The sequence below is a fragment of the Tamandua tetradactyla genome, chromosome 7, assembly GCF_023851605.1.
Source record: "Tamandua tetradactyla isolate mTamTet1 chromosome 7, mTamTet1.pri, whole genome shotgun sequence".
NCBI lineage: Eukaryota > Metazoa > Chordata > Mammalia > Pilosa > Myrmecophagidae > Tamandua > Tamandua tetradactyla.
The window spans coordinates 139,123,742-139,150,986 of NC_135333.1; the positions used below are offsets into that span (position 1 = coordinate 139,123,742).

Genomic DNA, 27,245 nt, shown 5'->3' on the forward strand with positions numbered 1-27,245 from the left:
AGCTTCCTATCTCAATCATCATATCTTGCCTTCTCCTTTTATTATATTTCCCTTTTCTTTCAAAAGTTCATTTGCCATTGTCTCTCCCCATTGCATTAACCTTCACTTGGGATTGACCTCATCGGATCAGGGAGACCGATGTCCCAGAGATACACTGGCATGTTAAAGAACCCAGAACACATTCTGTTCCGTGGTGCGTTCCATGTGCATGTTACTTATATTGTGACAATATTAACACTGTCTTTTTATGCACAAAATTGAAAATAATGTGATCACCCATAACTTAAAAAAAAAAGAAAAGAAGGGAACATCACTGTGCTTTTAAAGCCGGAGGGGTTGAATGAATTGCAAACTATATTTATGCTATTGCCAGATGGTGATCCACTTTGGCTGGCAAACCAAGAAAACCACAGCCGTTTTTCAGGATTAGACCTGAATGATGCTAGTTACAAATTAGGGCCTTCAGGATCATATCCTTCCCAAAATATGTTACTCCCTGGAATGGCCTTTTATTGCAGCATCAGCAGTCTCAGGATCTGCTGATATTTGATCCTATTCACATCAGCCAATCTAAGAGTCACTCATGGTGCATGGTTAGGGAATGTCTTCTTGTGCTACACCTCTGTACTTCTCCCTCTAGGCTTTTGCCTCCGTTAAGAGAACACCATTCCATCTTTAGTTCTGGCCACAGAACAGTGGTGGCAGTGGGGGACTCCCCCAAAAACTTTAACAACAATGAAGGATGCTACCCCGTGGGAGGGGAGGAGATTGCGTTTTCTGAATTTGCCTTCTCACTTATTCAGGGACTCACACTGGACTGCAATCTCTTCGAAGGCCAAATGGAAGGAAACAGAAATGTCAAAGCCTAGACCAGCATCACAATGGCTATTCATGAACTGAGGAAATGCACTCCCTCTCCCAGGCAGGCACAAGGGCAGGGGTGGGAGGGAGCGAGGAGGTGTGCCTCCAAACAAGATTTATAGAAATTCAGCTGTATCCAAGCCAGCCAGTAATATTTTTAACATACGTTCAGCATTTTATTCCTTTCAAAGTATTTTCACATTAGACGATAACCCATCTGATTCTCACACCGATCCTACAAAATAACCAGGGTAGGAATGACGAGGCAGAAGCAAGAAGTTGGAATTAGTTGCTAACATCATCAAATACTTATCATGTACGGGCAATGTATTAAGCACTTTACTTAATCAAATTGTAATCCTCACAGCTGTCTTATGGGGGCAGCAGTGTATCCATCATTGACTTTATTTTAAAGAGGAAGCGAGCATGACTTGGGTTGAGTAGCTAGTCCCCAGGTAAAAAAAATCCCACAGATATAATACCAGTGGAATTTAAACCAGGTTTGCTTGGCTTCACCAGTCTATCAAATCCCCTCCACAAAGGCCACATGACTAAGAGGGGCTCCAGACTGGACCTGCCTTGAGAGTGTACACTGCTCAAACAACAGACTGAGGCTGGGCAAGGTTTGAAGCCAAAGTCAAGTCCAGGGCCCACGCTTCCTCCCTGTGGAGGTCACCTTGTCACATTTAACCTCTCCCCTACTCCTGACCTCTTCCTCCTGTGTCCTCTTGCTGCCCCATTGCTCAGGTCCCCCACTACGTATTGATTCCTGCTGCCTCCAGCTCTGCCTGCCTAACTTTGCACATTGGGAATGACTAGTACATGCTGGGCACATATCTGATGCCTACATATGGGCTAATCTTCAACTGGGCATGTGTGCAAAGATATTGAGTATCTTTGTGTAGATTGTATATAGGGGTGCCTCGCTGCGGGTCTGAGTGGGGGCTGGCCCTGTTGGACTGCCAAGTACTGTTCACTGATGGTGGAATTGCATGTGCCCGGAGGCACCTCTTTCTGATTGACACCGAGATCCTATGAGCTAGCAGCTGTGTCCTAACCTCCAGACCCCACTGATCTAACTGGGGCCCCATTCCTTGAGGAAAGACATTCTCCAAAGAAACATTTATTATTACATAAATGAATTTCAGCTACTTGATTGTTTAGCTTTTATAACAGTCTCTCCTGCCCCACAGCACTGCATAAAATCACCATCAATGGTGGGAAACTCTGATATTTGGAAGATACTCTGGGTCAAGCACCAGATTTATATATATCAGTAGTTGTCAAATTTAAAAGTGCATCAGTGTGACCTGGAGGGCTTGTTAAAACACAGATAGCTGGTCCCACCCCCAGAGTTTCAGTAGCTCTAAGGAAGGGCCCAAGAGGTTGCATTTCTAACAAGTCCTCAAGTTATGCTGATGCTGCCGATCTGGGATCTAGCTAGTTCCTGACTCATACTATAGACAAGTTTCCTGTGCCAGCAACTTTGCCCTCGTGAAGATGCACACACCCATATAATGCTATTTATAATGGTAAAAATAATGATGACAGCAGATAACATGAATCAAACACTATTTTCCAGGTACTGCTCCAGGCATATGATATATGATCGTTCACTTAATTCATGTCCAGGGTTAGAGAGAGAGAGGGAGGGTGGGAGGGAGAGAGCATAGAGTTTTAGCCATACTGTTTTTTTTTTTTTTGCATGGGCAGGTACTGGGAATCGAACCCAAGTCTCTGGTATGGCAGGCAAGAACTTTGCCACTGAGCCATCATGGCCCACCCTAGAGCCTATAGTTTTAAGGTTAAATTCTGGCCCAAGCATACGACATTCCAAAGTCAGACACTTCTCACTGGCAGAGGAAAATGGGAGGAAAGAGAAAGAAAAGGAGAAAAGCAGGGAAAATCCTGTACAAGAGTCAACATAGGACGATGTTGCAGCAGCATTAGTGAGGGGTGACTGCTGAGTTTCAAATCATGTCCTCCTCCTTGACATTTACCTTCATTAACTGGAACTTTACGTAAAAGAACAGGTGATTAGGTGTAGGTGTGTGTGCATGTGTGTGTGTGTACTCTTCTCCCTGCTCTCCCACTGCCTAGTTAATTGATCTTGGGCAAATCCTTAACCTCTTTAAGCTTCAGCTAAGCATCTGCAAAATGGAGGTGATTATAATTATACTACGATAGATAACTCAATAGCTACAGATTCCTCCCGTGCCATATGTATGACCCCTTGCAATATGACTTTGTAGCCCATTCCCATTAAAAGGTGGACTCCATTTCCCCAATCTGTGCATCTGGCCTGGCTTGTGATTTGCTTTGACCTATAAAATGTAGAATTGATGTTGTGGGAATAAAAGAACCTAGGCTTCAGGAGCCTTGCTGCTTCCACCTTTGTCTTCTTGCAAAGCTGTCTTAGACCAGCGTTTAAGAAGCCAGTGCAACCCACTGGAGGGTGCAGGGCCATGTGGAGCAGAATCAAGATGCCCAGCCTGCAGCCAGCACCAATCACAAGTCATGCAAGTAAGGCTTATTATGAAGTTTCCATCTCAGCAGACCCTGCAGTGAATGCAGCTAAAAGAGTGAGTCCAGGCAAAACCACGGAGGAACCACCCAGCCAACAAACAAAATAATGAGAAAGAGTAAACTGCCATTTTAATCTTTTTTATCATTTTTTATCCGTTTTGTCATTTGACTCTTAGGCTATATTTTTGGGGGTGGTTTTTCTACACAGGGATGGATAACGGATGTAAGTACCGAACTCCCAAGTATATGAAAGTACTTGGCATAGTTCCTAGAACATAAACCTCAGCTGTTATTTTTACCCCCTAGATTACTTTCTTTGCAGGTACTGATTGACAGCTCTTCATATTTCCTCCTTCATAACCCAAAGGGACTCTTGATGGAAGGAGAGAAATGAACACCCTTCTTTGAAAATGTTTTGTCGTACCTCTGCGACCCTTGCCAACCTCATTTTCCAACCCCAACTCATCCTTTGATTGTGGGTCTAGAACACTGTGGTCAATCCATAAATATTAATTGGCAGTAGTGGCATAGGGATTCCAAGTGTAAAAATCTCATCATTTAGTTGTAATCATTTCCTCTCTAGATTTCTATCTCAAGTCAAAGTGCTTAAAATTCTACCTACTGGCTACATATATATGGAAAAAGGAGTGACAGATAATTTAATAATGTAACTGATTAAAATAGCAAGTAGGAACTAATGACTTTCTGGATGAGGAATGAATTTGAAAACAGGTGCTTGAGATCTTCATCAATATATATTCTATTTCTGTATAGGGAAGAATTACTACAGGGCCCTTATACATTCTTAGCAAAGACCGCATTGTGTCAAGTGATTCTATAATTCCACTTTTATTTCTTTTTTCCCCACATTTTCCACAAGGTCCGGCAAATAGTAGGTGTTTGATAAATGAATATTGAATGCATGATTAGATTGAAGTAAAAATTCCCAAGTTTCTTTAAATTTAGATAAAAATGTTAACACTTCCTAACTTTCCATCCTGTTCCATCTACCTCCCACATCTTCTCCACCTTATTTTAGGTTGGCTTCTATACTCCTTTAAGCTCAGTTCAGAAGTTCCTTTCTACAAAAGATTTTCTTTGAAACCTCCATACCAGTCAGGAATCTCTGTTTGGTATTTCATAAAACCTGGGTATGTATCTCTACTTCCCTCACTACCTCAGCAGACAGTGAATTTCCTCAGGGCAACAATTTTGTTATTCATCTTTGTGTCCCAGTAAAAAAAAAAAAAAAAAGTTGCAATAACAGCTATTCTTTCTTATATACTTTCTAAGGACCAGTACTGTACTGAGCATTTTGCATGCACTGTTTACCTCAATCCTTGAACAACCCGCAGAGGTGGTAATTATTATTCCTTCCATTGTTACTGATGAGGATATTGGGGGTTAGAAAGTTTAAATAACTTGCCCTGGTCAGTAAGTGGCAGAGTCAGTGTTTTGACTTCAAAGCCTGATTCTCAACTGCTCCATGTTCTGACAGTGTGTAGGGCCTGAAGAAATGTCTGTTAGGTGGATGAACAATTCCAAAATTACTAACTTGAACAATGATCATTGAATCCTCCCCTTTTCCTCTTAGACTTTCTTTCTTTCTTCCTGTTCTTCTTTGTTGTTGTTGTTGTTGTTGAAGAGTCATTAAGAGACAAAAGGGAGGGAATAGAGGAGAGAAAAAGGAGCTGGATAATAAACTTGAATTAAAAGGAGTTGCACATATTCATTTCCTAATATAACTTATGTAGACAGCTTAATTGAACACCATAAGTACATGGAATCTTGAGTAGGACATGAGATTTTGTTGGTTTGTCCAGAGTGATGCTCCGATGAATCCCAGAGTGATTTGAACAGTATTTCAAATAAAAAAGTATTTGCAAAGCCCCCATCGGCGAATGGTGAGAAAGGGGAAAAATTCAACTTTCCCGAGTTGAATTCTTGATATTCTCACAAGTAGTGTGGACAACCAAAGCTATAGGCTGAGCCCCCAATCTTGGGGTTTGTTCATATGAAACTTAACCCCACAAAGGATAGGTCAAGCCTACTTAAAATTAGGCCTAAGGGTCACCCCCAAGAGAACCTCTTTTGTTGCTCAGATGTGGCCTCTCTCTCCAGCCAACACAACAAGTAAACTCACCACCCTCCCCCTGTCTACGTGGGACATGACTCCCAGGGGTGTGGACCTTCCTGGCAATGTGGGACAGAAATCCTAGAATGAGCTGAGACTCAGCATCAAGGGATTGAGAAAACTTTCTCGACCAAAAGGGGGAAGAGTGAAATGAGACGAAGTGTCAATGGCTGAAAGATTCCAAACAGAGTTGAGAGGTTATCCTGGAGATTGTTCTTACACATTAAGTAGATATCACCTTGTTATTCAAGAGGTAATGGAGAGGCTGGAGGGAAGTGCCTGAAAATGCAGAGCTGTGTTCCAGTAGCCATATTTCTTAAAGATGATTATATAATGATATAGCTTTCACAGTGTGACTGTGTGATTGTGAAAACCTTGTGTCTTATGCTCCTTTTACCTACCTTGTCAACAGACAAGTAGAACATATGGAATAAAAATAAATAATAGGAGGAACAAATGTTAAAATAAATTTAGTTTGAAATGCTAGTTATCAATGAAAGGGAGGGGTAAGGGGTATGGCATGTATAAATTTTTTTTCTGTTTTCGTTTTATTTCTTTGTCTGAATAGATGCAAATGTTCCAAGAAATGATCATGATGATGAATATGCAACTATGTGATGATATTGTGAATTTCTGATTATATATGTAGAATGGAATGATCAAAATAGGAAAGTTTGCATTTGTTTGGTGTTTTTTTTGGTATTTTAAAAAAATAAAATAAAATAAAAATTAAAAAAAAGAGTTGCACATATTAAACACTTGGTACACATAAACTTTGAAACACTTAGGCAATAAAAGCATGGCTACTCAGCATGACCATCACATCTGGACTCATAGGTGGATCATTTTCTAACCAAATGCTACTCTCTTCCAAACATCTTCGGAATACTCAGTTCTCTAACATTCTATTCTATTCTCCCCATTCCATTTCATTCCACTCCGCTCCATTCACTCGACTCAGTCCATTCCACTCCATGTCATTCTACTCCATTCCTCTCCCCTCCTCTTCCTGCTATTCCGCTCCGCACCTCCCACTCCGCTCCATTCACTCGACTCAGTCCGTTCCACTCCATGTCATTCTACTCCATTCCTCTCCCCTCCCCTTCCTGCTATTCCGCTCCGCGCCTCCCACTCCACTCCATTCCATTTCACTCCACACTACTCTCAATTCATTTCACTTCTCCCCTTCCCTTCCCTTATCTCCTCTCATCTTCACTTTACCCCATTTCACTCCTCTTTCTTTTCTTTCATTCCTTCCCTTTCCTTTCCATAAAACTTTGTTAAATATTTAGGTGCTAGAGATACAAAGCTGAATAAATAAGGCCCTCCTCTCCAAGAGTTCATATTTTAGTCTCCACCCAATACCAGACCCCCCCAACCCCTGCCCAGCTAGGCCAGGTCAATCCCAAATCCTCACAAACTAAATGCTGCCTGACACAGAACATAACTGATACACAGAGATTTCCTTTTTACGTGATTCCGAACAATTAACTTGAATGATGTTTCTTCTCTAGCACACACTCTAGGTATCCTCTATCCAAGTAGAATCCCTTTCAAAATTAATTTCAAAGGACTGCCCTTTTATTTCCTAAGTGACTCACTTTTACTTTTCAAAGTATCTAACTCTAAGTGTTTATAACTGATTATTACAAAGTAAATACTCCAACTAAATCAAATAAGCTCTAGCAAGGATGCCTTGATTAAGACATTAGCCACAGAAAACTGCAATTTTAGAAACTGTCTTTGGACAGAGCATAGGTTTACACAGCGCTTCGGGACCTAGTCAAGATTTTGCCTAAGGTTCAAGAAAAAACTGGAACCTGAGGTAGGTAGGTGACCTCACATTCATTCTGGTGCCTCATGGTGCTCACGTGAACACTGCAGTAGATTTCACTCCAGAAAAATGCTAAAACAAAAATCACCAGCATGTTTGCCATGACCTGAGTCTATAAACCCAGCACTGGGCTGGCTCGTGTAAACTCTGTAAGCCAGCACTGGTTGGGCCTGCAACAGCTCTCCAAAGCTGGGTATTCTTGATTTACTCCAGCAGGGCCCGCTGTCCCTGGGCACTTCGCTATGTGTTTCACAATGGTCAAAACTGGGCAAAAATAGGAAAATATCTTTTTGCAAAAAGACAGCCCTTCAGTGTTCAGGCAGATATATTTCTGTTGTAATTTTCATTCTGTCTGTTTTTTATTTGATGAACTTAATTTTTTTCTGTACTGATAAAAAAATTAAGCTCAGATTTAATTGAGCACTCTTGTATACTGATGTCAGAATTTGATGGTAGAAAGGCTAAAATTTTAAATTAAATGTAGAGTTTTGGTTATTTCTTGGAATGAATAATTTTGTTAGAGTATTGAGAGTGAGTTCCTACTTTTAAAGTGATATAAAGGGAGTCCAGAAAAATCATGGGCTTCCTGAATTCTATTCAGGGGCAAGAGAATAATCAGACCACACAAAAGATTTATAGTAAAGGAAAAGTGGAGATAAGAATAAAATCTTAGGTGGCCCATGGTGGCTCAGCAGGCAGAGTTCTCACCTGCCATGCTGAAGACCCAAGTTCAATCCCCAGTGCCTGCCTATGCAAAAAAAAAAAAAAAAAAAAAAAATCCCATGAGTCAATGTACTGGCTATATATATGATCAATAATGAAGCATATACTAATTGGCCAGGAACAGTGGGCAATATTAAATTCTGCATGATGCAAAAGAAGCCAGATCAGTAATGGTTGATAAGTCATATGAATGGTGTTGGGCTTTTATTCTTAAAATGATTTGGTTTGCTTATTAGGAAAGAGCTAAATACTGCCAAGTAAAGCCATAACTTTTTTGTTTTCCTCTAAAGATACCGTTTTTGCCTGGAATAGTGACCTAAAACTCTGAAAAGAAAGCAAACCTAAAGAAGTGAACACCTGATGTAGAAACACCACGTGAACCCCTTCTCTGGGCCATCACTGCTTCTTGGCCATTTGACTTCTCTATGATCCTGCAAACCTTCTTTATACTGGTGTCACAGGCAGGGGCGAAGATGCAGATGTGGAAATGATATGTGACTGTGCTTATCTTTGACTGTTCTTATCTTTGACCTTGCACTCAGATCAAAAACAGTGATTCCTGCCATTCCTTTGTAACTCTTTCCCCTCCCTTCTGAGTCTGCGCAGGATAATCCTAAAAGTGCTGATTTCAATCTCTAACTTCCGGGATTCAGGCCCTGAGTAAAACCATGAATTCTGATTCTGGTTTAGAAAGTGTGGCCGACCTCCAGGAGTGCAGCAAATACCATGATATCTTAATTATCGTCATCTTATAAAGACAGATATTTTAATTCCATTTCAAAGATGTTCTCATTACGTGAAAAGCAGACAGGTACAAATAGCAGCTAGGACACAAGATGCCTGTTGTAGCTGCATTTCCAGCAAAGCAAGTTTTCCCAAGCCTTGGGTTTTCTGAGACGGCTCACCAGCCCTACCTCCCAGCCCCTTTCCCCCTTACCTCTGGGGAAGTGCTGGAGAGCCACGGAGTGGTACTCTGAAACCATGGTGTCTCTGCAATTCCAGTCACCTGCAGATAGGGCTGCTGCCTCTTGCTGCTTTGGCGGTAGTTTTCTGTCGTGGTTCCGGTGAGGGTCTCTGTGATATTCCTGATAAGGGTTTCCGAGCTATACGTAATTGCATTAAATGTTGCGGGGATCTGAGGAGGAGCCGTATTTTTGGCGCTCCTCACTGAAACTTCTGCACCCAGGCGAGCTGAAGTAAAGAAAGGACAGTTGCTCAAATTACCTTCATATTTTAGATTTTATGGATTTGTCAAGTAGAAACAATTTTACTCAGAAAAAGAAGACCTCTTCAATGGCAGGCATGTGGATACGTTTTAATTATATGGAAAAATCAGAGGTAGTTTGAGTGTGACAATGCTCAACTGTCCTGTCCAATTCACCCATTCTTTATCATCTTTCAGTTTTGCATGGTGGAGGGAAAGCTGTGGAAGCTGTGCTGCGAAAACCAGGCAACAAAAGCCAAACAAACAGACAAGCAAACAAAAACAGCTCTGTGTGCTGGTAAGAAAAAGTAAATGTACTCTAAGCAAGATATTGTTTCTAGGGTTCAATCTTCTAATGCGGAGGTTTATTGATTCGGAGTCTATGAACCTGTGGATGGTTACTGAACTGGTTTCAGGGGCTCCATTATTTAGAATCTCCACAAATTTTATGCAAAATTTGGTGTATATGCGTATCTGTTTTTTGTTTTTTTTTTGTCTGTGGAGAAGTTTCGTGATTTTCATCAACTTCTCAAGGGGCCATTAAACAAAATACCAGGTGTGAACCATGGTTAATAACTTGCTTAACGTCATTATGAAGACCGAAATTCCTTGGAAAGTAACTGGCATCTCTTGATAACTGCATTGATCTCTTTAACTGCAGCGAGAACGGTCTCCACTCCTAATTGTGTGAGCACCAAATGGTGAAACTGTTGTATTTATTTATTTATTTTTTTAGCTGCTGCCTATCTTCTGGAGGGGCAGTGAATTGATTTAAAACTTATGACCTTGTGGAATTAATTTGAAGCTTTGTTTTGCATGGCTGAATTGCCCAGCTTGAGAGTATTTATAAATTAGGTTTACCTAGCCATAATTTTAAAATGTGCTCTCATCCCCCCGTGAATCTTGTTAATGCGCAAATTCTGAAGATTGTCAGATTCAGGGTTTCTAAGAAACTCTCAGGTGATGCTGGTGCTGTCCTTCTTTGCATTACACTTTGACTAACAAGATTCAAGAGAAGAGTTGTATAATATGAAACATTAAGGATTTCTGTAAATTATGGGGCTAAGTAACATGATTAGATGCTTCCAGTCAATTCCTTAGTGTACCGGAGTTTCCTGGAGTATAAGTACCAACTAAATCTTGCCAAATTATATAGCTATGACCTTGAAGAGTTCCCAGTTTAAAGACTGGCAGAGGAAAGATTTTACTTTTTTACCACTCCTTTATCAATTGATTCAGTCAGACAACAATTTATTAAGCAACTACTACGTGCCAGGTAGAGTAACAGCTAAAGATAGCTATTAATCAACACATTTTCCCTAAGCTGGTCTGCTCTACTGGCCCCTCTTTAAAAACTTATTCCTTTACATTCCAATTTCAACCAGTGGACATATTTCATATACCAACATACATAAAGACAAAGGGGGGGGGGAGGCACAGCAGAGGGTGCTGGGATTGAATCATGCCCCCCACCGAAATCATGTTCAAGTCTTAACCTCTCTGGTTCTGTGAGTGTGAACTGATTTGTAAATAAGACTCTTGAAGATACTATTATTAATTAAGGTATAGATTAATTTGTGATTAGGGGTTTTGAAGATCCTATTTAAATGAGGCCAAAATGAATTAGGGTGGACCTTGATCCATATGACTGGAGTCCTAAAGAGGAAAGGAACTTGGATGTGGAGGAAGAATCTAGAAGACAGAAGGAGACTGAAGTCAGCAGAAAGCAGCGGCACAGACACAGGAAAGAGATGGCCATGTGCCCGAGGATTGCCAGGACACAACAGACTGGGGAAGAAAGCAGCCCTGCCAATGCATCGATGCTGACCTTCTAACCTGCAAAACTGCCAGACCATAAATTCCTATAGTTTAAGCCAACTCAATGTGTGGTATTTGTTATAGCATCCCGGGCAGACTAAGGCAGAGGATCAAGGTGGAAGAGACATTTTTACAGTTCAGCAAGATGTAAATATCAGCAGCTCTTTTTAAAGTTAATGAAATCATCCCTTTAAGGGGTAGTGCATCCGTCTTGTGTTATACAGGGTAGTGCAAAGTTCCCTTTACATAGGGTGGCCAGATTTGGCAAATAAAAATAAAGGATGCCAGTTAGGTTAGAATTTCGGCTAAACAGTGACTATATTTTTAGTGTAAGTATATCCCAAATATACACTAATGCAGAGATTATATTATATATTATGTTGCATATTCGGAGCATACTAATATTTAAAATTATTTATTTATTTGAAACTCAAGTGTAACTGGATATTGTATATTTTATCTGGCAACCCTACTTGTACTTCTCTAAGTCCAGGCTTTGATAGATTTTTGGACATTCCCCTTAATTTCTGATTGCTTTTCTCCTTCTAAATCCTGTGCCTCTATTGCTGGCTTTGGGGGCTGGTTAATCTTTCTGAACATCGACTAGGAGATTTATTTATCACAGATATCTTCTACCTGGACAAATCCAACATCACTATTAGTGAAATTCCTTTTCAACAAATTCCAAGAAGCCGCCTTAATTCTGTAGTCTTAGGGTTAGGTTCATGAATATTGCATTAAGTAAGCAGATTTGCCTGTTGTTGGAAAGTAGAAATTTCTGTATATTTTTTCATGTTGAGCCTTAGACAGCGATGATTCTCTGAATTGACTACCACCTATGATAATTTTAGTTCTCAGATCCTTAAAAAACAAAGGGATTTAATGATTAGGTTAGGACAAAAACAAGCTTCCAAATATGAGTACCTAGCCTGTAATTATGTCATCTTAGCATGTCGACCTATGTTTACTCTTTTTAGTAAGGAGTAGTTGGTAAATTTTCATCCTAAGAATATTTTTTTTTTTATCGGTCAACTTAGATATTTAATTCTGTGGGTGAAGTGACACTTTCCCAAAATTAGATACATGATCAAAATGTTCCAGAAATTTCTTCTGCAAATAATATAGCTTATTACCATTGCATGTAGGTCGGACTATCTTATAGAAAAAAATTCAGTCTTCAGTAATTGTCTTTGATTAACTTTCTAAATATATTTTTGAAGCACTCCAAACCAAACATGCCCACTTTCCATTTTAAGTCACAACCTTTTTTCCAAAGAAAGAACCTATAGAATATCCAACTACAGGACCCCTTAATTTGGTGTCTGTGTTTTTAACTTGTGCCATTTAAAAAGAAAGAAGCTTTAGCTTTAACACCCAATGTCTGAGTTTCAAAGATTTTAAAGCAGTGGTTCACAAACTTTGACAGGCATCAGAATCACCTTTGGAGTTTGTTAGAATATGGAATGCTTGACCGTCCCCCTGGGAACTGTGATTCAGCAGATCTGGTGTGATCCCAGCATCTGCATTCCCAACAAGCCTCTCAGGTGTTTCTCATACACATCTAAGAATAAATTTTTACCCACATGTACAATATGAGCCAAAGTTGAATATTAATAATTTCCTATGTGGGTATTGAAGGATTGTAAAATCAATAACAGAAAGAGAAAATCCATTATAGAAATAAATAAGGATATCAAAATATGTTTACTTTTCAATCTCCTGAACACTTTATTGAAATAAATACTATGAAATTATATGAAAAATAGTATGTATTTGGATATTTTGATGCCTATGAATTCTGATGTTCTTTAAAAATGAATATACATTTCACAGTTCGTGAAAGAACAAGATGTGTTTTGACAAATGCAAGGAAAAGTTCTTACACAATGGGACAATATGTTGGAGCTATTTATAAAAAGCTTTATTGTACGATTGCTACTACATTGTTTTCACATTATAGCACAATTCTTTTTAGAACACAATTCAGTGTAAAGCAGACCAAAGTTTCCAATAGTTTTTTTTATAGGGTGATATTGCCTTTAAGGTGATTTGCAATGACTGCATTATATCAAGATACTTCTAATGAATTTTTTTTAAAAGAGCTATGTGTATTGCTGTTTATTAGTTAACCCATGACTAGATCAGAAGTAACAATAGAAATTCAATTTTCAAATAAAGATAATAAAGACAATATATCATTTGATACAAATAATTTAAAGCAGGTTGTAAACAGAATAACTTGAATAAAACTCATCTTGGAGATAGAACATTTTAATTGGATTAATTTTAACTACATTGATACATTTTATAATGTACAAAAAGATGCCAGATATTATGTCCTTTTTAAAAGTGGGAAAAATCATCTGACAAAGGAGAAAACAAATGAAACAGAAGACACTTTAGAAAAATGATGATTTATATATCAATTAAATACAATGAACTAAGTGTGGCTAGAATAAAGATAAAGTGAAAGAGATAGAAATTGTGATAGCCTAAATACTTACTGGGACTGGTAATAAAAATAAGTAACATTTCAGAATACGTAATCAGTGAAATAAAGAGTAAGTTCAAAAAATAAATACCTAAAATGTGAAGAAGCAAACAAAGAAGTGAAACGCATGTGAGAAGAGATGCCAGGGATGGAGGATTTGCAAACAAGGAAAGAAAAACAAGTATGTTGGAAGTCATAATTAGAGGTTAAAAAAAAACACTTCACTAGAACTTTAAAAGACCCAAGATTAGAAATAAAGTAAAATTAATACATGGAAATTAACACTAAGACATAGAAAATGGTTAAAAATCCAAGAGACAGCCTAGTAAAAGTTTTAAGGTTAAAAAATAAAAAGTGAAAAATGAGCTAAATTAAAAAAAAAATTCACCCATACCAATTTACTCACCTACTACACTATGACAGAGGTGGCCTTATGGAAATGTGCCTGTTTTATCCCAATGTCCCATGTTTTCTTTTGGATAAGACTGGGGGAAAGTATGAGATGGTGGGGGAGAAGGTAAGCATGCTGGGTGGAAGAGGGAAGATGTCAGTTCCTGGATACTGGGCTGTGGGAGAGATGCTGAACCAAGGCCACTTAAGTGAGAGTGGTAAGAAATGGTGGAAGGTGAGTGAGTAACCATGTGTTCCAAATCCCACTTGCCCATTAAGCACAATAGTCACAGTTTGTAGGGCCCACAAGATTTTTAGGGCTTATGGAAATGACTAATTATTTGAAAATCAATGTCCAAAAATGAACTTTTAGGGTTGAAGAAAATGTTTTAATTTTTGCTCACATCAGGAAAACAATGAAAATTTTAGGGCCCATGAAAATCTTAAATTTCTTTATTTTTTAATGAAGGAAGAGGCCCATGAAAGCATAGGTGTTTAAGACCCGTGCAAGACTTGTGACCTGTATGTGCCCTAATAAGTTCTTTGAAATGCCGCAGGTAGAGAATAGTGGGGGGCTCTGGACTCTGCAAGATCTTTTCAGTGATCATATAAATAGATGATCATTTAAAAGGCCAATGCTGTTATAATGATGTAAGGAAAAAACAAATCCTAAAATGGTGGTGATGGCCAATTTGGTCAAAGCAGGATCTGTATATACAAGAGACACGTTGCTGCCCAAATTTGCATACCCTTTGAGAAGTATGAGATTTGAATGAACAAATCTGCAATGGGGTTGAATAAATGTTGATTGGTTGACTGACATCTTATATACAATGGTAGTGCTCATACAATAGGAAGCATTTAAGTGAGAGTAACAATTTTAGATAATTGTCCAGATTTTTATAAATGCAGGGAGACTTTGTATCCCTTGGAGAAGATATCTGAAAATGGATGGAATTTTGCATCCGTCACCTTGCTCTGGTGTGTTGAAGTCAGTTTCAATTTAGTGTCCTTTACTTTCCCCCTTCTCAAGGATTATTTGCTTAGATTGACTTGTAAATCAGTAATTTCCTTTGATTAAATTTCCCTGTTTTCCAAAGAAATTTATCAGTGAAGAAATGAGTTGTCTTCCCCATCATGTAGATTCAGAAACATTCAGTAATAAGGCCACTGTAGCTTTTGTTGTTTGCATGTGCAGCCAAAACCTACTCCCTGCTGGAATCTGTGCAACTCGCATTTTGATGGCCTGATGGTTTAAAAATTGTATTTGATTTGTAGAGAGAGGAAAGCAACAGTCCTGATTTCAACGGTAGCTTTCCTCAATGTAGACCTGTTTTCTCTTCTTGTTCCCTACAATTCTGAAATTCAGTGCCTTCTAGAAGTTGAAACATTTATTAATTTAATCAATATCCTTGAGTTTGGGTATAAAGGTTAGCCTTAAAGGAGATAAAAAGCTTGTTCTCAATAGGCTTATGATTTAGCTTTGCTGACACTTTCCCTCATATCTCCTGTTTTATACAAATGACTTGGTCATGGGGAAATGACTTTTAACTGAATTTCAAGTGAATTTTCATGGAATATATTTATGTATCAGTTGCCCCCAAAGTGTAGGCCAATACACCTTTCCCTTTAAATTATAAGTTTTTAAGCTTTACATGAAGCACTCACTTATAAGTGTTGTTTCAAAAGCTTATAAATCAGAGGTTTGAATCTCAGGTTGTAATTTACTCTCCAAGTAATAATATTCCTTTTTTTAAAAAAGTTAAATATGTGGTTAAATAAGTAAGTGCTATTGAGCCAATCAAAGTTTATTTTTTCCTTATTCTTAATGCATTATTGACTGCTGCCTTGTGTCAGTTTATGGAAAGTGATTGAAAGATTTTATAGAAGGGATTTCTAAAAATTCTATTCTTAATAAAATAATTCTGAGAATGTAGCCATGAAATACACCATCAAAATATATGGATGAAAATTGTGGAACTCAGTCATCTGTTCTTTTATTGACACATTGCTAAAAGTATGGCTATTTCTAAATATCTGGATATTTGACATCTGATTGACAAAGCAATAGATTGAGAAATGGCATTTTTCAATTTTTAGCCATATAAGCTCTTATGTTGGAGACAATCCCTTTATTATCACTCTTTTGAGTCCAAATAATAGCTATAGGGATCTAATTTTTTAATTGACTAAAAAAAGTTTATGTTAAGAGTGTTTACCGAGTATAGTCTCTGCACAAGCAGAGACAAGCAGAATATTTTTTAAGGGTAAATGTGAAATTCAGAGGGAATGGTCAAAATCTCAAACTAATGACTAATTTGGTCATTACTCATGTACAGGTGCGAATGGTTTCACAAAATCAACCTTTTATTTAATTAGGTTCAATTTGTCAGGTCCCATTAAATTCTGTTCTATTCTGTTCATCCCATCAAATGGTTGCTTTGAGGGGCTTTAAAGAAATATAAACTATGTGAAAATAAAAAAAGAAAGATCAATTTTACATTTTTGTCCTGATGGAAAAATCATTGCAGTAGTATTAATTATTTGAGGAAATCGGACTCTAGTAAGTCCTCTTCTCAAAAAAACTTTGCACTAATTTTTTAAAATTGAACTTGAATCCCCTTGGGCTGAATTAACCCTGCTATAAAGGGACTTTGAGTAAATGAGAGGAAGAAGAAAGAAGGTAGCTTAGCAAGCATGGAGGACAGCTGAGTTATGTGAACCCAAATGAATCAGTTAGCAATTGGGTACTCATTGGTTTGTGCTGAATATATATATATCATTTTGGAATCATTTTTAAAATACTTTTAAAAGGAGTGCTGTTAAATGTGACATGCTGGCAAGGATTTATTAGAGTAAAGGCTACTTCCGATTTACATTCTATTTGAAACAATCTATTTACATACCTGTCTCTCCTATTACTCTAAGGAGTTAGACATAATTGGTGATTCTCACCTTGGATGCATATTAGAATCATCCAGGAAGTATTTTAAAAATTCAGTGTTTGACATAATTGGCCTGAAGGATAAAGCCCAGCATCAGTATTATTTCAAAGCTCCCCGTCATTCTTCTGATGTGCAGTTAAGATGCTTCAATTACTAGCACAAGGTCTGCTATGTAGTAGGTGTTATATAAATATTATTTGGATGCTTGAGTGAAATCATGTATGTTCTTCTCTGAAACAAATAGAAAACTTATGGTCCAAATTTTGACCTCCACAGATAATGCTCTCTTTACTGAAAAATTTAATTTAAAAAATTCACCTCTTATGGGTGAACAATACGTATGTTTGTGCATGTTAGTATGTAGTTATCAGTGCTTCGAAAAGGGGCATTTGGAATCATTCAGTATAAACAAATTTGGTTAATTTTTTTTACCATATCTTCTTGAAAAAATCAATGAGTTTTCATGTTGGATCCATTAATATCACTCTATTCTTAATTAGTGTTACGTTTAAGACTGCAGAAAAAGATCTGTTAGATTATCATTGTGTTAAAGCAAAAGTATGTATTGTAGCTAAACATATTCAAATATGAGATTATTTGTACAATAGTTGTGCAAATTTTAACTCTTTGCATTTTCTAGAAGTCCATTTTTTTCAAACACACATTATTGGGCATGGTTTGGATTTGGCTTATTGGTTACTAATAACAAATGGTCTATTCTATGCACTTTATTTTGGAAGTTAAACCCAACATAGGACATGTTTATGTGAAGGACCAAGGAGAACATCTTCCCATGAATTATCTTCTGTCCTGAATAACTCTCTGCTGGGTCCACAGCTACTTTTCCTAAACTTGTAATTAAAGAATCTTCTAAATAAAGTTTAATTGATCATCTAGCCAGGTTTGGGTTTTGCTAGATGAACCAGAGAAAAGGAATTGAACAAATTGGTGCTATGTGCTGTATGTTCTCTCATAAAAATTGAATTTTCTAGTTGACTTTTATATTTTTATCTTATTCTCATAGTCAGAATGCATTCAACTGACATCTAATTAAATGCTCGTTTAATTTACCAAATGAATGAGTGACAGAAAACTGTCCATAGGTCTGGATGCTGGAAATCCTCATATATGTCTCAAAAATCAATACCTTGGTTAACAGTAATATCTTAAAATTCTTTCATCAACAGTAACTGGTGTACCACTTCAATACTAGGTACCAGTAATAGGGGAAGATAAGGGATATGGGTGTTTTTGTTTTTGTTTTTTTTGTATGTGTCTATCTGATAATTTTCTTTTTGGAGTAATCAAGGTGAGTGAGTAATCAAAGGTGAGTGTGATGATGATTGCACAACTAAGTGACAATACTGTGAGATATTGGTTGTATAATTTGGATGGAATAGAAGATAAATGGATGTATCACAATAAAATCAGCAAAAAATAAATCAACTACTACAAACAACATTTAAGGGTACAGTGGTTGCTGAGCCCCACATGGGGCTATGGATCACAATTATTTCAGAAGCTTTTTAAAGTGTCAAGTATTTTGCCCAAATCCAGATTTCCTGAAACAGAGTCTTGGAGGTGGCAGTGGAGGAGGAAAGGGAACGAATACTGGAATTTTGAATTTTTAATAAGCCCTCTCCTCTCATACGATTCTTACACAGCCATTTGGGCAAAGGTCTATAGTCAAGGATTTGGGAGCCACTGGTATAATGGAATGTGCACTGGACAGGGAGTTAAACATGAGTTTTAATCATAGTTCTGCCACTAAATTATTTGGGACAATTCATTTAACCTTATCAAACTTCAGTCTTCACAATGAAAGTCTTCATTTCTAGATAATTTCTCCAGTGATTTGTAAAGTCCATTTGAGCCTAAGACATTGTGATTCGGTTAGTTTTATCTTTATATGACTTCCTAAAGTAAACCTCTAATTTAAGAGTAAATAAATAAAAAAAGATTAAGTGAAAGAGAGGATTAAGCTTCGTGTATATATTCACAAATAAAATTCCTAGCTCAGAATTGAACTGTGTGCTGCACCAGGCGTTTGTACACAGGTATATAAGATTTTACATGTAATCATCATCTAGATTGTATTTATTAATGTTCAACAAATTAGAAGAGTCTGTCTATGGCTGTGTATTGGTTCTTACTATTTCAAATGTATGTTATCTCCAAAAGAGAACTACCCCTAAACACCAATCCAAGAGACTTACAAAAGTACAATTTATTCTCTTTCCAGGCTAATCAAACAACATTTAATGTACTAACAGTTTCTCATAATCAGAAGGATAACAGAAATGTCTATGTCAGCAAAATCTAACACTTTCCTGCTGACGGACTTAAGTCAACACATATGTATGCTTATGTATATTCCCAGGTCTATGCTTACATCTAGTAGCATTTAATCCAAAGTGCCTAGCGTAGTGTTTGGCACAAAATTGAAGCAAGACAAGAAGGGAAAGAAGAGAGAGGGGCGCAGAAAGAAAAACCCTGGGCTTATTTTAATGAAGTTAATGAAGTTTTCCAACTTGTTGGGCACCACACCTTCTATTTCTATTAGCTTATGAATCTTCCGTAGGAAATACAGTGGAGCAAGTAGACCGTGTTGAGTGTGAGAAGTCAAGACATTTAGGAGAAGAGCTTTCAGAATTGAGTAGCTCACCTTTTTTTGAGCAGAGGCTTTCATTGACGGGCTTTCCTTTCTCGGTGACATCTATTTTCTTCCAGCTATGGAGATATTTCCTGTCCTTCTTGACCACTACCCTGAAGCCTTGTTTCTTGAGAAAGAGAGAGGAATTCTCCACCTCCAGGAACCCTTCCTGCTCATGGCAGGTCCACCGGGGTGCCTGGGAGCAGGGGGTGAAGATGACTGAACGGGAAGGGCCCCTAGAGGAATTGGAGATGCCCAGGCACAGGGCAGATTTAACATGAAGGAGCTTTTCATCGCCAGTCCACATCCACTGCTGGTTTCGGCTGCTCCCATTGCATAAGCCCACGGACGCTGTCTCACTTTTGAAAAGGCACTGTTGTTTCTGGACGTGAACAATCTGAAACCCTTCTGGAAGATGAAAAGCTTATACAGTACTGTATGGTAAATTACCGGGCCCGTTGAAAAAGAAGACAACCCACTCACATATCAAATAAATACAAACATCTGAATTTACTTATCCTTTGCCATCATTTCAAATGAGTATTTCCAGATTCAACACCTATGGTTTATGATCCCAAGGCTGATAACATAAAATGTAAAAATATGTCACACTTGGTTCCCTTTTACTTTCACATGGTTTAGAGAAGCAAACACACCCCCACTGAAATAATGAAAGGACGCTCGGAAAAGAAACAAAATCACTTGAAGAATATGGTGTGACATTTTAGCCCAATTAGTTAAATTTGCTGAAGTTATGAAAAACCCAGTTCCCTTTTAACTGTTTTACTCTTTCTCCATACCTCCTTCCCCAAGTCTAAATAAGCACCTCTTTTCCAATCCTTAAATGCCCATCACAATGAATAACTATATACGATCAAAATTGGACAGTTTGAATAAAAATAATAGAAATCCAGAAGATTTGCTTTCCCCACACCTCCAAGCTCACCCTCCTAGGAAAGAGCAACCAGTGCAAGTATTGATTATCACAATCCAAATTTCTTACAGTATTGGAAAAAAGAATCTCTTTTCTGTGATAATCTCTTTACAGCTTTCTAATACAAGTTCACATCGCAAAAATCAGCATTTCTCAAGGTAAGAAAATTAAACAGCCAGTTGTTACAAACATCAGTATTAAAATGTGAGATATTCAGGCTCAGAAACATTTCGATGTGCTTTTATTTAAATCACCCAGCTCTTCCATGAAAATATCCAGCCCTTCCATATAACAACTTCCAAATAAAACATTTCCTCACTTCCTTTAGTCTTATTTCTTATTTTCTTTCTCTGAGACGAAACAAAACAAAGCAAGGCAAAACTGTAATCTGATTGGAAAAAGGCTCCTTAGCATTGGAAATGCCATGGCTTGTTATATAATACAAATATTTCCTCGGGGTGCTTTACTGTCTGCTGTAAAGATTCCATTTCAGAAGTTGCCCAAGGCATCTAGAGTATGTAAGGAGACAATTTCTTTTCTCTTGGAGAGAAATCTCACCACTGTGGGGACAGCTGGCTCCTTGAGTCCCCTTTCTTGTCTTTGGCTAAACTGCCATGGAGTCCTGGCTCCATTTCTGCCTCATTTCAGATACTTTCCGAAGTCCAGAAAGTCCTCAGTGGGATATGGGAGAAATGCCTCAGGGAAAATGAGGGAGGCACACTCACCTGAGCTCCCGAGGATCAAGCAGGTAAGAATCGCCATGTAAAATTCAGCCTCCATTTTCCACTTAGCAACTGTTCATGCTTCGCTTGGAGAAAAAAAAAAAAAGTTCTCCCAGATAAGAGAAGCAAAGACTAGGAAGGAAATGTGCCTTCATGGTAGGGGAAAAGCCCGTGACGAGCACTTCCTCCTATTGAATTGTTTAGGGGAGTTTTACACCAGTGTCCTTTTGTCTGTTTCCTTAGAAAGAAGGGATTATGATTACCTCTCTTTAATGTAGAAAAATTCCAGCCTCTAGGAACAGAATAAAACTCCTAAAGTCTTCACCTACCGTTCCTTTGGCAAATGACTCCTTCTTATGCTCAAGAGAGAAGAAAGGAATTGGAACCTTGGATAACTAAATGTTCCTACAACATGACATCTCTTCAGGTGATGCGAGCCTTCTGAATAAATACAAACCATTTTATTTATGGCAAGTGATAGAAAGTCATAAGCGTGTACTATTTCCATAATGATATGCTGGGAGTCTATGGAGGAATGCCACATAACAATGGCACTTCTGGGGCACTATTTCTCAAATGATGACAGTATTACATTTTGATATAATCATCTCTACTGGGTAGTGGCAGAGACTACAGTTAAACCCATCACAATATCTCTTTCAGGCTTCCCCCAAGATAATGGCCTTCCTGCAAATAGCAAAAAAAAAGTATATGCTTCAGTCCATGTTTAGTATTAAGAGTAGTTTATTGGCAGTATGAAACAAAGTCAGCATTGTGGCATTAAAAATTCCTATATGAGCGGAACGCCTAGTGCCTGCTGAGGGTAGTTATTTTATCTTTACTTGTTTCTTGAGGATTAAAACCTTTCAGAAATTTAAGGGCATACATGGCAGCAGCCTTCTGAAGAACCTCTGGAAATGGGACAGGTGACATCGTTTCTAGAGGCATCTGCCTCTTATTGGAAGAGAGAGTCTCAGGTAGACAGCATATTCAAAAGTTCTTTCTTAGTAAAAGATAGACAAATATTTAAAATCTTGATATTTCTTAGTTGCTACAAATTTATTTTCTCCTTTTAAAGTAAAATGACTCACAATGTAGAAATATACGGGATAGAGTCCTGGAGCAGAAGCCACCTCTATGCCCAATAATAGAGTAAATACATATATATCCAAAGACAATCATTGTGCTCTGTAATTGATTGATAGGAGGTACTATGAATACACATTTAATAGGTAATATTATCAAGACACATTTCCATATAAAATAGTTACTGCTTTTGATTTTTTTTTTCAAAAACAGGACTTATTTGTTAAAAACCATTATCAATCACTTCCAAATTTAGCAGCAAGATTCTGGTAACTGAGAAAGGTAATAGCACTTAAAATAGGAACAGTTTAGTAGCTGACAGTCCATTCACAAGACGTATTTCGCAAACATTAAAGCATCTAAACAAAGCAATAATAGTTTCTTCAGCAACTTTTCCAGTCATCACCTGACAGCGTGTATCAGAATATTACATACATTTGGTGTGGCAGATAGTCAATACAGACAAAGCAAAACCTGCCTCATGATGTGTGAGAGATCTATCATACCTCCATCAGCATAGGCCATTCAACATATCTTGGGGATGCTTACAAATGCATTCATGTACACAAAGGGTTGGCAATCTTTAATACGTTGCCAGATTTCCTGCAATCCATGCCACAGGTTGGCTTTGGAGCTCCCCTTTCCTTACATTGTAGGAAGCTCTTCAGAAGCCTCATCCCAAGAGATTGATGCTCTGCTAAGTCTTCAGTGAATCACTCGACAGTTGCTGCTGAAAGTCTGCTCTCATACAGGCTGAGGGCATGATGAACAAATTCATACTGCTCACTGGTTTGGACCATTCCACCCCTGCAATGAAATGATAATAAAATAACTTTTCTGGCTATATCCTGCCCTAACGCACAGACCACACACAAGCTAGAGTGTCCTTCCAAAGACAAAAAGAGTGGTTTACTTGATTCTTTTGTTGTCCCTCTTATCTGTTTCCAAAGGACCCAACAGGTGAACTTAATATCTTAATGTACATAAAGAGCTTAACACACGGTAGGCACTTGCTTAATTTATATAGCAAGTATTTATGGGAAGGCAGTGTAGCTTAATAGTTAAGTACTTGGACTTTGGAACCAGCCAATTCTTAGCTGTGTGACCTCGGGCAAGTTCCTTAAAACCCTTTGTGCCTCAGTTTCCTCTTCTGTTAAAATGAGGTAATTATAGTAACTGCTTCATAGTAACTGCTGTGAGGGTTAAATTAATTAAATGTAACTGGGAATTAGGATTACTTCTCAACTGCTTTGTCATTCAATTTACATAAAAATGGTTTGTGCATTTGGATTAAAACCAATCGAAGTAGGTTAATCAAACAAAAGTCACCTGTGAAATATTGCTGTTTCTACAAGTGAAAAGAAAGTCTGCCCTGAATGGTTTGAATAAGTTTTATAGAAACAACCTTAGCCTTTAGGGTGTGGCGTGCTGGGCATCTAAACACAACAGCAGGTGGGCCTTAAATGAGTTGGAAAAAGGGAATTTGCTCTTATTTTTCCCTTTTGTTTTCACTACGATCAACTAGTTCCTCTGCATTTCTCTTGTCATTAGTTGAATAGAAGACAGCTAGCTATCTTCATGAGAAATAATGATGCTTCTTATTATACTTTTAAATATAAAACAGCTATGTTATATTTTGCTCTTTTATAATTGTGGTTCTTAAACTTGGCAAAGCTATCAGACACTGATTTATATGCTATTCACTTTTTCTACATCGCTGTTAGTTACTAATGAAGTCTCCTTAACTCCATAATCATACATCTATTTTGAAATCATGTTTTAGCCAGTTCTTCCTAGTGGCTATTAATACTATTCAAAATAATTATTTTCACACCATTTAAACACTTTGCCTTAAAAACTATATTGCCTCAGTAACATGATTTTTAGTAAATGTAATAACTAAACTAGGCTTGTATCTATGTTTGCTGCTAAATCCCTCCAAATATAAGTTTATAAGATATTAAAGCAGTAAGACTTCACCCTTCCAATACTAGTGATACTTTGGGCAGGTTGACATAATGTCAAAATGAAATAAAGAAAAAAAGAGTTAATAAATACACAGTTTTCAGTGACAACATCTTATTGGCAGACAAAAAAGAAATATTTCATGAGTCTGTTTCCCTAGCGCTGCACATCTTGTTATACCGAAGGCCACTTTCTGGCCAAAGTATTCCTTGGTCATAAGTTGACAACAGAAATTGCCAGCTAAGGATACAGTAGCCCTTCCTCTTCTTAGCTGGATGATGATTTCTGGCCACACCTAAAAAACATAGCAGGTGTCCGGAAAATGCTGGCCTTGACCATGTTGCTTGGGAGAAACAGTCTCGGTAAATATTAGGCAGCTCCAGGGAGCTGAGATGCCTCCCTTCCTCTGGCATCTGCACAGCTGGGAGAACCGTTACTGCCCCCACTTGAGCTGCAGATGGTATGTGGAAACTTCTATGTGCCCCATCTCTTGGGGTCTGGTCTGTGAATTTCTTCTCACCACTCACCTCACTTTGAGGCAAGATTTTCCCAGTCTTGCATATTTTGTCAGCTCTGTTATCTACCTGTGCAAGACACAGTCTTTGCTGGTCCTACACACAGTCTAGGTATTAATCATCATTTTAGCCCAAGTGAGTCAGCAGTGTATTTTAATACTTGGGATATAATTACATGACATTCTGTTCACTAAGTCAAGGTCATTTCAGCTGGTGAGGGTGGCGAAGATGGGAAAAGGAACCCATTAATTGTGGGCTAGGACGAAGTCTTACAAGTCTGAAGGTTTAAGGAAGTATGTGAAAAGTTCTGCTACTTCCCATTTAATTTGGAAACTAAAGAGTAAAGATTTGGAATTAGAGAAATCCTCAGAAATCATTCATTCCAATTGCCAAGAAAACATAATTTTTTCCAGAAGGAAGCTGTCTATATGGCAGATGGCCAGCTAGCGTCTGCCTGGGATGTGCAGGTGGCGAGGTACCATTAGAGGCAGTTTCTCCCAAGGCTGTCAGGAAGACTTTTGATTGTGGCAGGAAAACTTTTGCTTACATCACAGTGAATCGGTTTCTGATCTTCATACCATTGGTCCAACCGAAATAACCTAAAAAAGTGCCTTAATTCCTCTTGTAGTCACACAATGGTTCTCTTAGTGCTGGAAAACAACCATCAAAGTCTCATAATCTTTTCTCTCTAGACTAAACATCCTGTGCTCACTCAGTATTTCTATACAGCCTGATTTCCCTGTCACTCAGTAACCTAGTCTCCCTGTTTTATAGGCTACTTTATCAAATATGTCCTTCTTAGAGTATTGTGTCTACTCCAGATGTGATACAGTCAGTGGGAATATTTTCTCCCTTGGGCTGCACATTATAGACCAATAAAAGCCTCCTAAGTTTGTATTTGCAGGTATAGTGGGTGCTTAGGTCCCACAGTGCCTATACGGGCCTGGTACTTGGTGGGTGCTAAGCATGGAATGTACCCTCAAGTTAATTAAAATGTGTGTGGAATTACCCTGAATGTGAAAAGCATGGCTATCTCCTACCCTACACTTATGTCACTGACTTTTTAAAATTAAATTCAGGACTTTCTGTTTACTTCTACTAATTTCAATTTATTAATTTCAGAACAATGTTCTTGTTTACTGAGAGCACTATTTTTTTCATTCAGTATTTTAGCCCTCTATTGCTGACTCCCAGCTTTGTGTCTCCCAGATATTAAACAAGCATGCCTTATATCTTTTTATCGAAGCCATTTATTAAAAAAAAAACATAGAACAAAATAAGGTCAAAGTAGGTTCTTCATTATAAGTATTTGATATCATATTATGCATCGTCCAGTTCTTTCCAAATTGTTTCCAACAAGGCTGTATGTCCTTTGAGGGCAAATGCAATACCAGAGTTTTCTATCTCTGACAGTGAAAGTACGTACCTTTAGTCCTAGCTAAATATCTGTCAAGTAGGTTACCCAGGCCATGCTGGTTTTTTTTCGCTTCATGTGCAAACAGATAAACTCTAGGCCAAAGGAAGGCAAAGGACATCCCAGAATGGATTTGATGGAGGACAGTTCAAATTCAGAAACTCATCAAAATCATTGTTGAAAATATTTAAATAATGCCCAATAGCATATACTGGCACATAAAATATTCTGTTGATTTCTGTAGGAACTTATTCTGTAAAATTTACTGTTATAAGGCAAGTACAGTTTTTTTGTAGGCTGGCCATAGCAGGAAATACTCAAGAAACTAGCACAAATGCCTGTATACAGAACATACTTATGGAATGAATGAATAAATCCAGATTAATAATTCACCCCCCAGGAGAGCTCTGACTTGGTTCCCAGGCACCTCTTAGGACAGACAGGGCTCCATGGAGTAAGTATGGATGTATATGACTGACATAACGTTCCTAATGCAAGCTGGCCCTGGGAAATAAGTAGATATATTCTTTTTTTTTATTAATTAAAGAAAAAAAGAAATTAACACAACATTTAGAAATCATTCCATTCTACATATGCAATCAGGAATTCTTAACATCATCACATAGATGCATGATCATCATTTCTTAGTACATTTGCATCGATTTATTCTTTTTTTAAGATGAATCGTCCAACTGCCCTTTTAAACAGGTAGGCACTAAATTAATCCAGGACCTCCAAGAGATCATAGTTTAAACTAAACCAAGATTAAGATTTTAAAATATTGCTATAAGGATTAAGATAATACTTCATTGGAGAAGGTTTGTGGGGCCAGAAATAGCTGGATCATTAGCCAAGCAGCATGCCTGAAATTACCACCATTACTCAATATTCAATAAGGCATCCTCCCTCCTTGGAAGAATCCTGTTTAGATACAAATCTGTTTTCCCAATAGATAGAACACATGAAGCTACGAAACTGCTGAGCAGGAATTAGTTTAACAAAAAGAGTAAGGCCATATAAAAATAGGACA

At 37.9% G+C, this 27,245-nt stretch overlaps 2 protein-coding genes across 3 annotated transcripts in view; both read right to left on the reverse strand.

Annotated features, from left to right (window-relative positions):
• PTPRB (protein tyrosine phosphatase receptor type B) overlaps positions 1-21,368 on the reverse strand; it is a 124,124-nt gene extending 102,756 nt beyond the window's left edge. The window contains exons 1-3 of one of the 2 annotated variants that reach the window (XM_077111429.1): positions 21,239-21,368; positions 19,592-19,987; positions 9,016-9,269 (exon numbers count right to left, since the gene is read on the reverse strand). In XM_077111429.1, coding sequence (XP_076967544.1) covers positions 9,016-9,269; positions 19,592-19,987; positions 21,239-21,293 — 705 coding nt within the window. In that variant the 5' untranslated portion in view covers positions 21,294-21,368. The remainder of the gene's footprint in view (positions 1-9,015; positions 9,270-19,591; positions 19,988-21,238) is intronic. The other variant, XM_077111430.1, reaches the window with a different exon arrangement.
• Positions 21,369-21,961: 593 nt separating this feature from the next.
• Positions 21,962-27,245, reverse strand: part of PTPRR (protein tyrosine phosphatase receptor type R) — a 137,393-nt gene continuing 132,109 nt past the window's right edge. Inside the window, exon 12 of the mRNA XM_077111433.1 lies at positions 21,962-23,128. Coding sequence (XP_076967548.1) covers positions 23,035-23,128 — 94 coding nt within the window. The 3' untranslated portion in view covers positions 21,962-23,034. The remainder of the gene's footprint in view (positions 23,129-27,245) is intronic.